The sequence below is a fragment of the Somniosus microcephalus genome, chromosome 33, assembly GCF_052327205.1.
Source record: "Somniosus microcephalus isolate GS21.2 chromosome 33, FLI_Smic_1.0, whole genome shotgun sequence".
Classification (NCBI taxonomy): domain Eukaryota; kingdom Metazoa; phylum Chordata; class Chondrichthyes; order Squaliformes; family Somniosidae; genus Somniosus; species Somniosus microcephalus.
This window is the reverse complement of record NC_141019.1, coordinates 9417566-9432124: the sequence shown is the minus strand read 5'-3', so window position 1 is coordinate 9432124 and position 14559 is coordinate 9417566. Positions and strand designations below refer to the sequence as shown.

Genomic DNA, 14559 nt, shown 5'->3' with positions numbered 1-14559 from the left:
CCACGCTCCTGATCTTTGGTCACCCGGTGCGGAGGGGAGCGGGCGGGTCGGAGGACCTCCTCAGGGACTGCTCCTGGGCCTGGCCAAAGTGGCCATCAACAGGTCCAGGAATCGGGCGACCGAGGGGGGCCGTTCGGCCCGACTGCCTGCCTCCCTTTCGCGGTTACGTTCGCGCACTGGTGGCCCTGGAGGTGGAGCACGCGGTGTCCGCCGGCACGCTTGAGGCATTTCGCGACCGGTGGGCGCCGCGGGGACTGGAGTGCATTATCACCACCGGGAACCAAATTCTAATTTAATTTGTTAAGTTTTATTTGAAGTTATATTAATTTACAGACAATTTGTTTAAGTACCCACCAATAGACTACACAAAAAGAGAGGGACCGACGTGCACGTCGCCGACTGGCAGCGTCATCAGGTCGCGAGCCGGGCGCGCGCGCGGGCTATAAAGTGCGCGCCTGCGGCGAGGAGAGGAGAGCAGAGCAGGTAGCAGCAATGGGTTCCCAACTCTCGGCGCGGGTTGGCAGAGGACGCCGGCGGAGGCAGGAGCGGGCCGTGGACGGCGACGTCAGCGAGGATTTGCTGGGAGACGGCGACGACCGGCAGGAGGACATCGCGCGCTTCCCTTACGTGGAGTTCACCGGCAAGGACAGCGTCACCTGCCCGACCTGCCAGGGCACCGGCCGCATCCCCAAAGGTGACGGCACCGCGGGAGCCGCTAACCGGCGGCTGAGGAGCCGCTTGCTCCTCCTGAAGGGGTGTCCAGCGCCGGGCCTAACCGCTCTTGGCTTCCCCTCCCCTCAACATGGTAACCAGCTTCTAAACAGAGCAAGGCGCTTGGTGCCCGAGCATCCTCTGTAACTGCGGGACGGAGAGTCCGCCCCGCCGGCTAACACTGGCCGGGCCCAGCGGGGCCGCTGCTGCTGCCCTTTTGTTGACCTCCGAGACTCTACAGTCCTGTCGCGGTCTGGCTTTGGTTCCAGATCGCATGTCCTTGGTTTGTTCTATTTTTAACTAACGGTAAAGAATGCCCACCTTTTGTCTTGGACTATATAGATACAGATTAGACGTCGCTGTGTTGCTTTCTTTTCTCCACTAGGGCGTTTCAGTTTAAATATGTTACAGGCCTCTTAACTTTGTTTGCACATGAACAGCAATGGAGTTTGAAAACTGCAATGATCCACTAAGTGGTCAAGTAACAGATGCTTGAAAGCATGAGGATGGTTTGGAAACGTGTGCAACAACCTGCATTTATGTAGTGCCCTTTTAAAGTAGCAATGTCCCATGGTGCTTCACAGGAGTGTTTGAGCCACATACGGTATTGGGATAGCTGATCAAAAGCTTGGTCAATGTGGTAGGTTTTCAGTAGTGTCTTAAAGGAGAGGGGTTTAGGAGGGAATTGCAGAGCTTGGGGGCTAGACAGCTAAAGACAGTTGCCAGTGGTGGGGTTTTTTAAAAATTGGAATGTGTAAGAGGCCAGAATTGGAGGAATGCAGATATGAGGGTTATAGGGCTGGAGGAGGCTAGAGGTTGGGGTACTATGAGGGGGTGAACAAAAGCTTTTGTATACAGAGGAGAGTATTTTTATAGATGTTTGGGAAGTGACTTTTGGAGTGAAACCTAGGTGACTGAAGGCACTATCAAGGGTGGGTGTTAAAGAGGCTATAATTGAGGAAAGTTAGAGGGAGGGAGGGGAGAAGGCCACTGGCATTTAAAGATTGGGACAAGAATGTGAAGTTAATGGCAGGACTTTGTGCTAGATAGGATATGAGCAGCAGAGGTTTGTGGAGGAGGATGCACTATATGGGTTTATTTTCTTGTCTAGTTGTTTCCACCCCTGGCCAACCACTTTATTTCTTTTGAAATGCTGGTCATCTGTGCCATCTTTCACTTTTGAGGCTGGGTTCCATGCCTGAAACATTGACTTGTTCCCTTGATGGTCACTGTCTGACCTGTGTTTTCAGCATTTTTTAGTTCCAGCATCTGCAGTATTTTGCCTTTTGTTCATGGAGTAATTAAGTCTGCAGATGGTAAAGGCATGGATGAGTGGTTTTTGTGTCTGATGGGCAGAAGTGGGATATATAACTGAGATGGAAGTAGGTTGTTTTTGTGATTGACAGGATATGGAGATGGAAACTCTGATCAGGATTGAATAAAGGCACTGAAGTCTTGTTAAAGCTGCGACAGGTTGCTAGTCAGTAAGAGGGAGTGGAGCCTGCGCTGAGGTCTGAAGACTGCCTCCCAATATTTAGTTAGAGGCTAATGCAAGATTGGATGCTAGCCAAACAGTTTCACAACAGAGGCAATGGAGAGATTGAAGCAAGTGGTGGAGCTAGAGCTGGGTGTCATTGACACATGAAAACTGACCTGGTGTCTGGATGATGTCAGCAAGGGATGTGTATGGAAGATGAGGGGGTGGGGATCTTGTAGGTGACCATGCAGGGTTAGGAAGCAAAGCCATTACTCTGCTGGGATGGGTAAGTGTGGAACCAAGTGAAGGCAGTCCTAGAGTTGCACAAGGGTGGAGGAGCATGGTGTAGTTTACTGTCAAATGCTGCAGACAGGTCTAAGGACCAGAAGAGAATGCATCACCTGTTGCCCATGACTTGATTTGGTGCTACAAGTGGAGTAAAAATCAAATTTAAGAACATAAGGAGTAGGCCACTTGGCCCCTCGAGCCTGCTCCGCCATTCAATAAGATCATGGCTGACCTAGGACTCCAAGCCACTTCCCTGCCTGCTCCCCATAACCCTTCACACCCTTATCTTGCAAAAAATTGTCTATCTCCACTTTTAAATGTATTTAATGACCCAGCCAACCCAGCTCTCTGGGGCAGAGAGTTCCACAAATTTACAACCCTCAGAAGAAATTCCTCCTCAGTTCTAAAAGGGTGACCCTTTTATTCTGAGACTGCCCCTGCGTTCTAGATTTCCCCATGAGGGGAAACATCCCCTCTGCATCTAAAATTTGAAGAATTCGGCTGAAGTTGTGGGAGCAATGGTATGGAGCTGAAATGAGTGTCAATAACTTTGACTAAGAGGTGGTTGGTGATTATAGTTAACCAGCAGAGGTCAAAGGTGGATCTTTTTTGAGGAATATGGTGCTATATTTGAAAGGGTGGGGGACTATGCTAGATAAAATGAAACATTTCATACTGTCTGGTAGCCATGGGGCCAGGAAGAGTCATTGGGTGAACAGGGTTGAGTGTGCAGGAGGTAGGTCTCAAAGCCAAAGATAAGGGAGGATTTTTTGAGGGGGACAAGGCACAGTTAACTGCTGTCAGATATCATCAGTGTGACTAGTTAATGCTTCAGGTGATCCACCAGTTGGGGTTCTTGAGGTTTTTTAAAAGCAGGGGGTTTTGCAAAGAATTACAAAAGGCAAATGAGTTCTAAACAAGCATATGTTCAAATCCCTGATGTGCATCTTTGTTTTATTTGATTTTTGCTTCCATAGTCCCTAGAAACCCAAGTAAATGCCTGGCTTTCATTGAATTTGTAATGTTCCCTGACAGGACCTTACTGTTATGTAAGTAACTAGCACTACTGCCTCCAGGACCCCCTCGTTACTGCTAGTAAATATAAATACTGTGTCTCGTGGTGAGCTGCTTGTTTGGGTTTTTGCTCTTGCTCTCGCTCTCTCTCTCGCACAACACTCCTTCCCCCCCCAACTCTACTGTCAACCAGTCCTGCTGGCTGTGTGCTCAGCTTGCCTGTACAGGCCTGCACTGGCTTTCCACTTGTTGCCCTTCATTGACTCTTTTTTCCCCCCCCCTCTGCCACCCAGGAGGGCCTGTAGCCAGAAATTGAAGCTGCAACGCATGACTGCCAAACAACCTGCAAGTGCAGTTTTACTGCTGACTGTTCTGTGGCACTTGCCCTGCTGTGCAAATAGGATAGAGATTGCATAGCACTAGGAATACCAGACGGTTACAGGACCGCAGTTATCTAGTTGTTTAATTCCTACAGCTGGTTGTAGGTGGAGGAAGCTCATCCTGGGTGCACATCTCATGAATTTGTCTCTCGTGACTGGGGAGGTGCCCAGAAGTTGGGCTTCTTTTAATACATGCTTCAACATGGTGAAGCAGGAGTGTTGCAGTTGGGTTTTAACTTTCTGTTGGTGCTGCTGTGCATAGCCTGAGCACTAGTGGAATTTTGAATTGATTGTGTATCTGGTTGAAATGCTATGCTGCTTGAAACCTGATCTCGTGGCAGATTGGCGGCCGAGTCACACTCGCTCAAGTTGTGCAGTTAATTGCCAAAATTATGGCAAAGGGTTATTGTTGATGATCAATTGCTTGTTGCTCAACTGCAGTGACTATTAAAGTGCATTTCCCTACCAAACAACATTATTTGTAAAAGCAGCTTGGCTGTTGCAACCTGCACTATTTTTAGGAAAGAATTTCCTGTTTGTGCATGTTGGAACATTAACTTTTAAAATTCTTTAGTTGTGGGAATCACTGGCCAGTTCTTAGTTGGGCAGCTGGCCAGTGTATTGGTGTTTTGAATAAACTTTGAACAGTTAAAGCAGCCTGAACAAACGGGGATCTTGTCATGGGTGTGTTTAGCAATTTGAATTACTGCCTCTAAATAGTGATTTGAGACTTAATACAGTCTGTGCACAATTCTGTACCAGTAGCCACAAATGTGAAAAGGGTGTGTTTTGCAACAATGATTCCATCAAATGAAATTGTCCTTTCCTTTTTTTTAAGGAAATAAAGCATGAAATGCAAACCGGTCATGACCATACACCTAACCCAAGGGAAAGTTTGGCATAATTTTCTCCTTCTGCTGGGTTATTTAAGAAAGGGAGATTGGCATTTTACTGAAACCTCTACACCATGCTTTGTGATGCTGATGGACACATTTATACTAGTGGTTCAACCATTACACACCAAGAAAAAAGAACTCCATAAACCCCCAAAATAACTGCACACACTTTTGCTGCACCATCCCATCTTGTACCCAACGCAAGAAATGAACATTGTTGTGTAGTGTGTTTGATCTTTTAAATCTACTGACAAACATCCTGTTCCTGACCCACTCTTCCGCTGTTGAGCAACACAACTGCTTTTACTGGGTGTTTCTTCTACACATTTGTGGCTCAGGAGATCTGATACATATTTATATTTGAGTTCAGGTTTGTTTTTGCAATTTCCTAGTCCTGTTCACAGTCCAAGTCGTCTTGTGCTTGCCATCCCTCGCTTTATCCCCTCTCCTATACAGCTCCTGTTTGTTCCCTCTAGTTCAAGGGCTGTAAAAATTTGTGTATGTGGTGCATGTCCTGCCTGGTCATCCAAAGGCAGATCTAGCTTGGTTAAGTAAAGTATTACTGTGTCTTTCTCTCTCTCTCTGTCTCTCTGTCTCTCTGTCTCTCTGTCTCTCTGTCTGTCTCTCTGTCTCTCTGTCTCTCTGTCTCTCTGTCTCTCTGTCTCTCTGTCTCTCTGTCTCTCTGTCTCTCTGTGTCTCTGTGTCTCTGTGTCTCTGTGTCTCTGTGTCTCTGTGTCTCTGTGTCTCTGTGTCTCTGTGTCTCTCTCTCTCTCTCTCTCTCTGTCTCTGTCTCTGTCTCTGTCTCTCTCTCTTCCCCCCCAGCCAAAACAGCTTGCTGTTCCTGGGTCACCCATCCTAAACTCCTCCCTCTTTCTCAGCCACTAACCACCACCTCAAACCCTTTTTTCTACCATTAACCCTGCGCACCCCCCCCCCCCCCCCTTGCCTTCAATGCAAGTGTAAAGAGTTCATGAATTTCTTTCTCAAGATTTGACAATCTGTACCGCTGCCTCTGTCTCAACTTCTTCACCCATTTCTAACCCTGATCCCCTGTCGCACTGCAGTTATTTTTTTTTGTCCCTTAGTTGTTGAGCTTCAAATTCCATTTGACTCCTTGCCCAAGACCTTTCTGTTCCCACCTGGGCACTATTGCCCACCTGCCCCTTTGCCACTGAAACCCTCAGCCATCTCTGGATTCATCACATTTTTAGGATTTGATTATTTGACCCAAGAATTTTGGGTAACTTAATACAGTACTAGATATTACTATTAAATTCAGATTGCAAGTGTTTAAATCCATAAAATAACTTCCAGGCATGCAGATTGGAATTCAACAACATTTATATCGTGCCTTTTAATGTAGAAAACTTTCCAAGACCCTTCTAGAAAAGCATAATTGTACAAATAGGTGCCAACCCAAAGATATTTAACGGGTGACTAAAAGCTTGGTCAAAGAGGCAGAGATCTGAGGGTTGTAGGGCTGGAGGAGGTTACAGACCAACAGTGGGGTGAGGCTATGGAGAGATTGGAACTTGGAATTTTAAATTGGAGGTGTTTGACCAGTAGGCAAGTGAGTACAGGGGTGAGTGGGATTTGGTGTGGTTTAGGATATGGGCAGCAGAGTTTTGTCTGAACTAGTTTTATGGAGGGATTTGAAAAGCTGGTGTTTGTAAAAGTGGTGATTAAGCTGTTGGATTGTCATTAAAAACCCAACGGATTTTAATGTCATGGATAGGGTGTCACTAGCAAGGCCAGCATTTATTGCTCATTAGGTAGAGTTCCTGGCTTTTGACCCAGTGACTATGAAGGAATGGTGATTATGTCCAAGTTGGGATGCAGATGCAAGATTATTAACTGGTTCACACATTGGCCCAGAACTTCGGGCCTCCACGGGTGAGTACACACTGGGTACTCGCCTGTAGGCCCAATGGAAGTGCCGGTTTCCTGCATGCACCGCACCAGTGCGGGAAACCGGCACTTCCGTTCCCCTGAAAAGGGGTTCAGAGGTCGAACGCGTGCGCAGGAGAGGCAGCGCGTGCGCATCGAACTTTCGTTTCTTTTGCAGGTTTTCCTGGGAAGGTAAGTCTCCAGAAGTTAGACATGTAAAAAGCAGTCGCAAGGCCTGCTTTTTACAAAGTCAGTGGTGAATTAATTAAAACATTTTTTCCACAAGTTTATTATTTTTAAATACTTTAAAGAAAGGTAAGTTTATTTTTATCCCATTTTTAAAAAATTATTTTTCAAAAATTTAAACTTTTTTTAATGTGATTTTTAAAAACATTTATTTGAAGATTGTGATGTTTTTAGGCTTAGTATTTATAGGTTTGACAGGTCTTCCTGTCAAACTTATGAAGCATTCCCTGCTACCACTGGCTCCCCATGGCCCACGTGATCGCAGAGGACGCATCGAACTAACTGCGCCCCTGGGATACGCAAGCACTGCGCGCCGGCAGTTGGAGGAGGCCGAGGATCGGTGGCCGGCGCGCAAGGTAAGTGCAGGTCAGGGGCTTGCACCCGCAGGAAGACCCCCCGACCCGAATTTCTGGGCCATTGTGTTTCATTGTTGGTGAGCAGCTGTTTACCAGCACGGTGGCATAGTGGTTAGCACTGTTGCCTCGCAGCGCCAGGGACCTGGGTTCGAATCCGGCCTCGGGTGACTGTGGAGTTTGCACATTCTCCCCGTGTTTGCGTGGGTTTCCTCCGGGTGCTCCGGTTTCCTCCCACAGTCCAAAGATGTGCGGGTTAGGTTGATTGGCTGTGATAAATTGACCCTTAGTGTTAGGGGGATTAAAATACGTGGGGTTACGGGGATCGGGTGGGATATGTGTCGGTGCAGGCTCGATGGGCCGAAATGGCCTCTATATGCACTGTGGGGTTTCTGTGATTCCTTCTGTGATTTCTACAGAAATTATAGTGGATTTGGGAACCCCAGCAGAAATTCTACCCTGTAAACTTTGTCCTTCATTTCCACTTGCTGTTGGAGACCCTGTGTGCAAATTGACTTGTGCAATGCACTTCAAAGTAATTCATTGGCTGTAAAGTGCTTTGGGTCAGATGGGCGGAACAGTGGCAAATGGAATTTAACCCGGAACAGTGCGAGGTGATGCACTTTGGGGGGGGGACTAACAAGGCAAGGGAATACACAATGAATGGTAAGACCCTAGGCAAGACGGAGGGTCAGAGGGATCTGGGTGTGCAAGTACACAGATCCCTGAAGGCGGTGGAACAGGTGGATAAGGTGGTAAAAAAGGCATATGGGATACTTGCCTTCATTAGCTGAGGCATAGAATATAAGAGCAAGGAGGTTATGATGGAGCTGTATAAAACACTGGTTAGGCCACAGCTGGAATACTGTGTGCAGTTCTGGTCGCCACACTACAGGAAGGATGTGATAGCGTTGGAAAGGGTGCAGAGGAGGTTCACCAGGATGTTACCAGGGCTGGAGCGCTTCAGCTATAGAAAGACTGGGCAGATTGGGTTTGTTTTCCTTGGAGCTGAGGGGGGACATGATTGAGGTGTACAAAATTATGAGGGGCATAGATAGGATGGATGCTGAGGAGCTTTTTCCCTTAGTAGAAGGGTCAATAACTAGGGGGCATAGATTCCAGGTAAAGGGCAGGAGGTTTTAGAGGGGATTTGAGAACTTTTTCACCCAGAGGGTGGTTGGAGTCTGGAACTCGCTGCCTGAAAGGGTTGTGGAGGCAGGAACCCTCACAACATTTAAGAAGCATTTGGATGAGCACTTGAAATGCCATAACATACAAGGCTACGGACCAAATGCTGGAATATGGGATTAGATTAGACCGGGCTTGATGGCCGGCACGGACACGATGGGCCTCTATCCGTGCTGTATGACTCTGACGAGAAACTGCCAGGCACTTTGCTATATAAATAAAGGTTCAGTGAGGCCATGTAGAGCAGAAGTTGGTGGTTGGAGTGCACAAACCACATGTTCCTCAAACTGGCAACTAAATGGTTTGGGGGGGGAAACTATTTTGCTTTATTATATTTTGTAGGTAAACCACCCTAGGCTATACATAGTACATAACTGACCTAGTCGTTTAATTACCAGATTTGGCTTGACTGCATGCACTGCTGTCGTGTTCCAGCTTCTCTTCCCACGATCGACTGCAGCTGCCTCCCAAAATCCCTCTCCCGCCTCCCCTCACCTACCAAATGTGAGGTGCTTGTTCTTGGATTTCTTCATCTGCAAGATAAAAGACCACAGCAGTTTCCTCTGCTGTTTCTCCCCATTTGCTCTAACCCAGGATCTCTTGTATGTTTGCAGTTTCTTGCTCTACTTCCTTGCATGTGTGCCTGCCCCCTGTCATTTCATGTTAGATGTGTGTTTTGCTCTCGTTTCTTTGTTTGTTTGACCCTCATTCATTCTGACTACTGCACTCCCTTTCCTGGCCCCAGTGCAAACTGCTTATCATTAATGGCTGTTTTTCCTCAAGTACTGCTTGCATCTCCTTGACTTGACCATCCTCTACAACTGCTTCCCTTTCCACTCTGGACCTTGAATATTACAGCTTTTCCATTCTCATCTCTATTCCATTTGAATCCCCCTATGCTAGCTTCTGCCTTATCACAGAACTGAACTGACCCTAGTCAGTCACAATTTGTGACTGGTTTGTTATCCTCCTTGTCCTTCTCAATCTGTTCTGGATATCTGTGGCTGGGAAGGAACCTACAAAGGGAGGGGGCAGATCCAGTTGTAGTGGTCCATGTCTGGGCAAACTACTTGGGACAAGGCAAGGAGGGGATCCTGCTGGGGAATATCTGGAGCAAAATTAAAAGTGTAACCTTGAGGGATTATTACCCAAACTATGTGCAAATTGGCATGGGGTCAAGCAGATTAAGGAAGTAAACACATGGCTGAAGGTTTGGTGTAGGAAGGAGGGGTTCATTTCATGGGGCACTAGCACCAGTACTGTGACTGGAAGGAGCTGTACAGCTGGGATGGGATCAGGTCCTAGCTGAAAGGATAAAGGGCTTTAAACCAATTAAAAAGGAGGGAGGGGCTCGAGCAGAAATTTTTTTTTAAAAACCTGAAGTGAGGGGGAAGTCCAGATCCATCAGTTCCAAAAAAATCATTGCAACAAACATACAACAGGAGTAATTAAGTGTAAAGTTTAAAATGTGAAGAAAACAGCAGTAGGATAAGGTGGGGTCTGTTGCCCAATTCAAGTACCATACACGAATGCATGTAGCATAAGGAATAAATCGGTGAATTGGAAGTGCAAACTCAACTTAAAGGGTCTGACGTGGTGGCTATCGCAGAGACCTGGCTACAAACTGGGCCTGACTGGGAGATAAATATTCCAGGTTATAAGACGACAGGGAAATTTGAGAAGTCACAGTATTGATGAGGACACTTGCAGCATTAGAAGGAGGGATATCAGTAAGGGTCAGCAGGCTGTCGAAACTGGTTAGAAATGGATGGAAGATTTTGGGAGTTGTCTACTGACCTCCTGCTAGCAGTGATAAAGTAGTGGGATGCATAAACCTGGAAGTCTGAAGCTTGTTGCAAAAGCAGAGTGGTTATAATGGGAGACTTTAACTTTCACAGACTGGGAGAAGCAGAACAGCTCGAGCCACGAAGGCAGTGAATTTCTCGAGTGTATTCGGGACAGTTTTCTGGAACAATGAGTTTTATTAACTTGATTTGGGTTTGAGGTAACGGGGTTGATGTGTATATGGACTATCAAATGCCTTTTGATAAAGTACCACAATAGGTTTGTTGGCAAAATTGAAGCCCATGGGATAAAAGGGGTGGTAGCAGCATGGATTGAAAACTTATGATTGGCTGTTTTTCAGATTGGTGGGAGGTGTACAGTGGTGTTTCCCAGGGTTCAGTATGAGGATCACTGCTTTTTTAATTCATATTAATGACTTGGTGAGTACAGGGCACAATTTCAAAATTTGTAGATGAGACCAAACTTGGCAGTGTTAAGTGAGGAGGATGGTGATTGATTTCCAGAGGATCTAGACAGGCTGGTGGAATGGGCAGACACATGGCAGGTGAAATTTGACACTGACAAATGAGATGATCCATTTTGATAGGAAGAATGGGGAGCGACACTAAATGGTACAATTTTGAAGAGGGTGCACATACGGAGAGACCTGGGGGTGTTTGTGCACAAATCTTTTGAAAGTGGCAGGACAAGTTAATAAAGCATATGAGATCCTGGGCCTTATAAATGGAGGCAGAGTACAGAAGCCAGGAAGTTATGCTAAACCTCAAACACTGGTTCAGCCCCAGCTGGAGTATTGTGTCCAATTCTAGGCACCGCACTTTAGGAAGGACGTGAAGGCTTTGGCGAGGGAACTGAGATTTACTCGCATGGCTCCAGGGATGAGGGATACATTATGCAGATAGACCAGAGATTCTCCTTTGAGCAGCGAAGGCAAAGAGCAGGTTTGATGGAAGGGTTTAAAATGTGAGTAAATCGAGAAATTGTTCCAATGGCTGAAGGGTCAATAACCAGAAGGCACAGATTTTAAGGTGATTGTTCAGAGGTGACATGAGACCTTTTTTACACGAGTGGTTAGGATTTGGAATGTACTGCCTGATAGGGTGGTGGAGGCAGACTCCATAGTACTGCAGCCTTCAAAAGGCAATTGGCTAAATACTTGGAACTTTTTTAGTGACATGGGGAGCAGGGTGCGGGACTAACTGGATTGCTCTGAAAGAGCCAATGCAGACTCTGCTGAACAACCTGCTGTGCTGTGCCATGATTCGGAATGGTTTTTGAACCAACAAGAGGACAGTGAGGAATAATGAGCCTGAATTAGTCTGTGCTTTAAACTTCTCTGGTTCCAATATGTGTGGCCAGAATTGTGTAAAATATCCGCTTTGTATTAACATTCTATTAATCTCTTTCATTGCATGACTGCTCCTGTTGAAGTTTCTTGTATTATACAGTTTAAAAAAAAACTGACACTGCAGGCATCTCCACTTTAAGAAAAAAAAATCTGTTATCGATTCTATCATTTGAGTGAGTAGAGGTTTTGATGTCCTAAGTGTAAACAATGGCAAATTGCTTTTAAGACCAGTGGCTTTGTAAAATAATAACTTTGACTTGGGTTCAAACTAGTAAAATGCAAGTAAGACTGATTGGAAAGTTCTTCAATGATCAATAAATGCAATAGACTGAAGTGGAGGCAAAAACCCTGGAATCCTTCAAGAATTGACTTGATTCTGCAGTGGGGGACTTTCTGGATCTGTCAATGTCTGTCTGGGCCAATGGCCATCCTCTAATCTTGATGTGTTTATTTTTGGTCCCAGCCAACTTGGTGTCAGTGGTTTTAAAGATATTTAAGGTACAGTGCATTTGTGTTGTGCTCCTTTAATTGCTTTGGCATCTAAAGGAAGTATGCAGCATTAAATCTCATGGATTGGCAGCTGCAGCACTGGACTGAGGAATCCCAATCCAATACTTAGATTTCTTTTGCCAACTTTCCATAACACAGCTGGTCTTAAGCTGCTACATTTCAGCTCGTTCTACATGTTGTCCAAGCTCTTATGAATTTGGATCTCCTCTTTCCCACCACCACCCCCCCCCCCCCCCCCCCCTCCTGTGTGCATAACATCCAGAAACCCTGAAGTAAAGTTGCAGCCTTGATGTGCTCAATATTAAGTAGGTCTAAGTAATGGAAAATAGCAACTGTTTAAGTTGGGCCATGGTAACCCAGTTTAAGTCCTGTGGACTGTTGCTTGTGCTTTCATCTGAAATATTTGAGACCCCAGTTAACCATGTGGAGCAGTTCTATAAGCTGGAGTTGGATAAACTATCCAAGACACACTGCTATTTCAGTTCAAGGCAAAATGTACAGATGTAAAATCACTTCCCCCCCCCCCCCCCCCCCCCCCTCCCAACTACACTCTTTCTCTCTTTCCTCCCCCCCCCCCCCCCAACTACACTCTTTCTCTCTTTCCTCCCCCCCCCCCCCCCCAACTACACTCTTTCTCTCTTTCCTCCACCGCCCCCAACTACACTCTTTCTCTCTTTCCTCCCCCCCCCCCCCAACTACACTCTTTCTCTCTTTCCTCCTCCCCCCCCAACTACACTCTTTCTCTCTTTCCTCCACCCCCCCCCCCAACTACACTCTTTCTCTCTTTCCTCCCCCCCCCCCAACTACACTCTTTCTCTCTTCCCCCCCCCCCCCCAACTACACTCTTTCTCTCTTTCCTCCCCCCCCCCCCAACTACACTCTTTCTCTCTTTCCTCCCCCCCCAACTACACTCTTTCTCTCTTCTCCCCCCCCGAACTACACTCTTTCTCTCTTTCTCCCCCCCGAACTACACTCTTTCTCTCTTTCCTCCCCCCCCGAACTACACTCTTTCTCTCTTTCCTCCCCCCCCCAACTACACTCTTTCTCTCTTTCCTCCCCCCCCCCCAACTACACTCTTTCTCTCTTTCCTCCACCCACCGCCCCCAACTACACTCTTTCTCTCTTTCCTCCACCCCCCCCCCAACTACACTCTTTCTCTCTTTCCCCTCCCTCCCCCCCAACTACACTCTTTCTCTCTTTCCTCCCCCCCCCCCAACTACACTCTTTCTCTCTTTCCCCTCCCCCCCCCCAACTACACTCTTTCTCTCTTTCCTCCCCCCCCCCCCCAACTACACTCTTTCTCTCTTTCCCCTCCCCCCCCCCAACTACACTCTTTCTCTCTTTCCTCCCCCCCCCCCCAACTACACTCTTTCTCTCTTTCCTCCCCCCCCGAACTACACTCTTTCTCTCTTTCCTCCCCCCCCCCCCCCAACTACACTCTTTCTCTCTTTCCTCCCCCCCCCGAACTACACTCTTTCTCTTCTCCCCCCCCCCCCAACTACACTCTTTCTCTCTTTCCCCCCCCCCCCAACTACACTCTTTCTCTCTTTCCCCTCCCCCCCCCCCCAACTACACTCTTTCTCTCTTTCCTCCCCCCAACTACACTCTTTCTCTCTTCCCCCCCCCAACTACACTCTTTCTCTCTTTCCCCCCCCAACTACACTCTTTCTCTCTTTCCCCCCCCCCAACTACACTCTTTCTCTCTTTCCCCCCCCAACTACACTCTTTCTCTCTTTCCCCCCCCAACTACACTCTTTCTCTCTTCCCCCCCCCCAACTACACTCTTTCTCTCTTTCCCCCCCCCCCAACTACACTCTTTCTCTCTTTCCCCCCCCCCAACTACACTCTTCTCTCTTTCCCCTCCCCCCCAACTACACTCTTTCTCTCTTTCCCCTCCCCCCCCCCCAACTACACTCTTTCTCTCTTTCCTCCACCGCCCCCCAACTACACTCTTTCCTCCCCCCCCCAACTACACTCTTTCTCTCTTCCTCCCCCCCCCCCAACTACACTCTTTCTCTCTTTCCTCCTCCTCCCCCCCCCAACTACTCTCTTTCCTCCACCCCCCCCCCAACTACACTCTTTCTCTCTTTCCTCCCCCCCCCAACTACACTCTTTCTCTCTTTCCCCCCCCCAACTACACTCTTTCTCTCTTCCTCCCCCCCCCCCCAACTACACTCTTTCTCTCTTTCCCCTCCCCCCCCAACTACACTCTTTCTCTCTTTCCTCCCCCCCCCCAACTACACTTTCTCTCTTTCCTCCCCCCCCCAACTACACTCTTTCTCTCTTTCCTCCCCCCCCCCAACTACACTCTTTCTCTCTTTCCTCCCCCCCGAACTACACTCTTTCTCTCTTTCCTCCCCCCCGAACTACACTCTTTCTCTCTTTCCTCCCCCCCCCAACTACACTCTTTCTCTGCTTTCCCCTCCCCCCCCCAACTACACTCTTTCTCTCTTCC

General features: G+C 47.5%; 1 protein-coding gene across 1 annotated transcript in view; it reads left to right on the top strand.

The window, feature by feature from the left end:
• The first annotated feature begins 447 nt into the window (after positions 1-447).
• The window catches only part of LOC147096956 (transmembrane protein 106C-like), a 30500-nt gene continuing 16388 nt past the window's right edge, over positions 448-14559 (top strand). The window contains exons 1-3 of the mRNA XM_085972646.1: positions 448-694; positions 7167-7202; positions 10350-10374. Of these exons, the coding sequence (XP_085828772.1) occupies positions 493-694; positions 7167-7202; positions 10350-10374 (263 nt within the window). The 5' untranslated portion in view covers positions 448-492. The remainder of the gene's footprint in view (positions 695-7166; positions 7203-10349; positions 10375-14559) is intronic.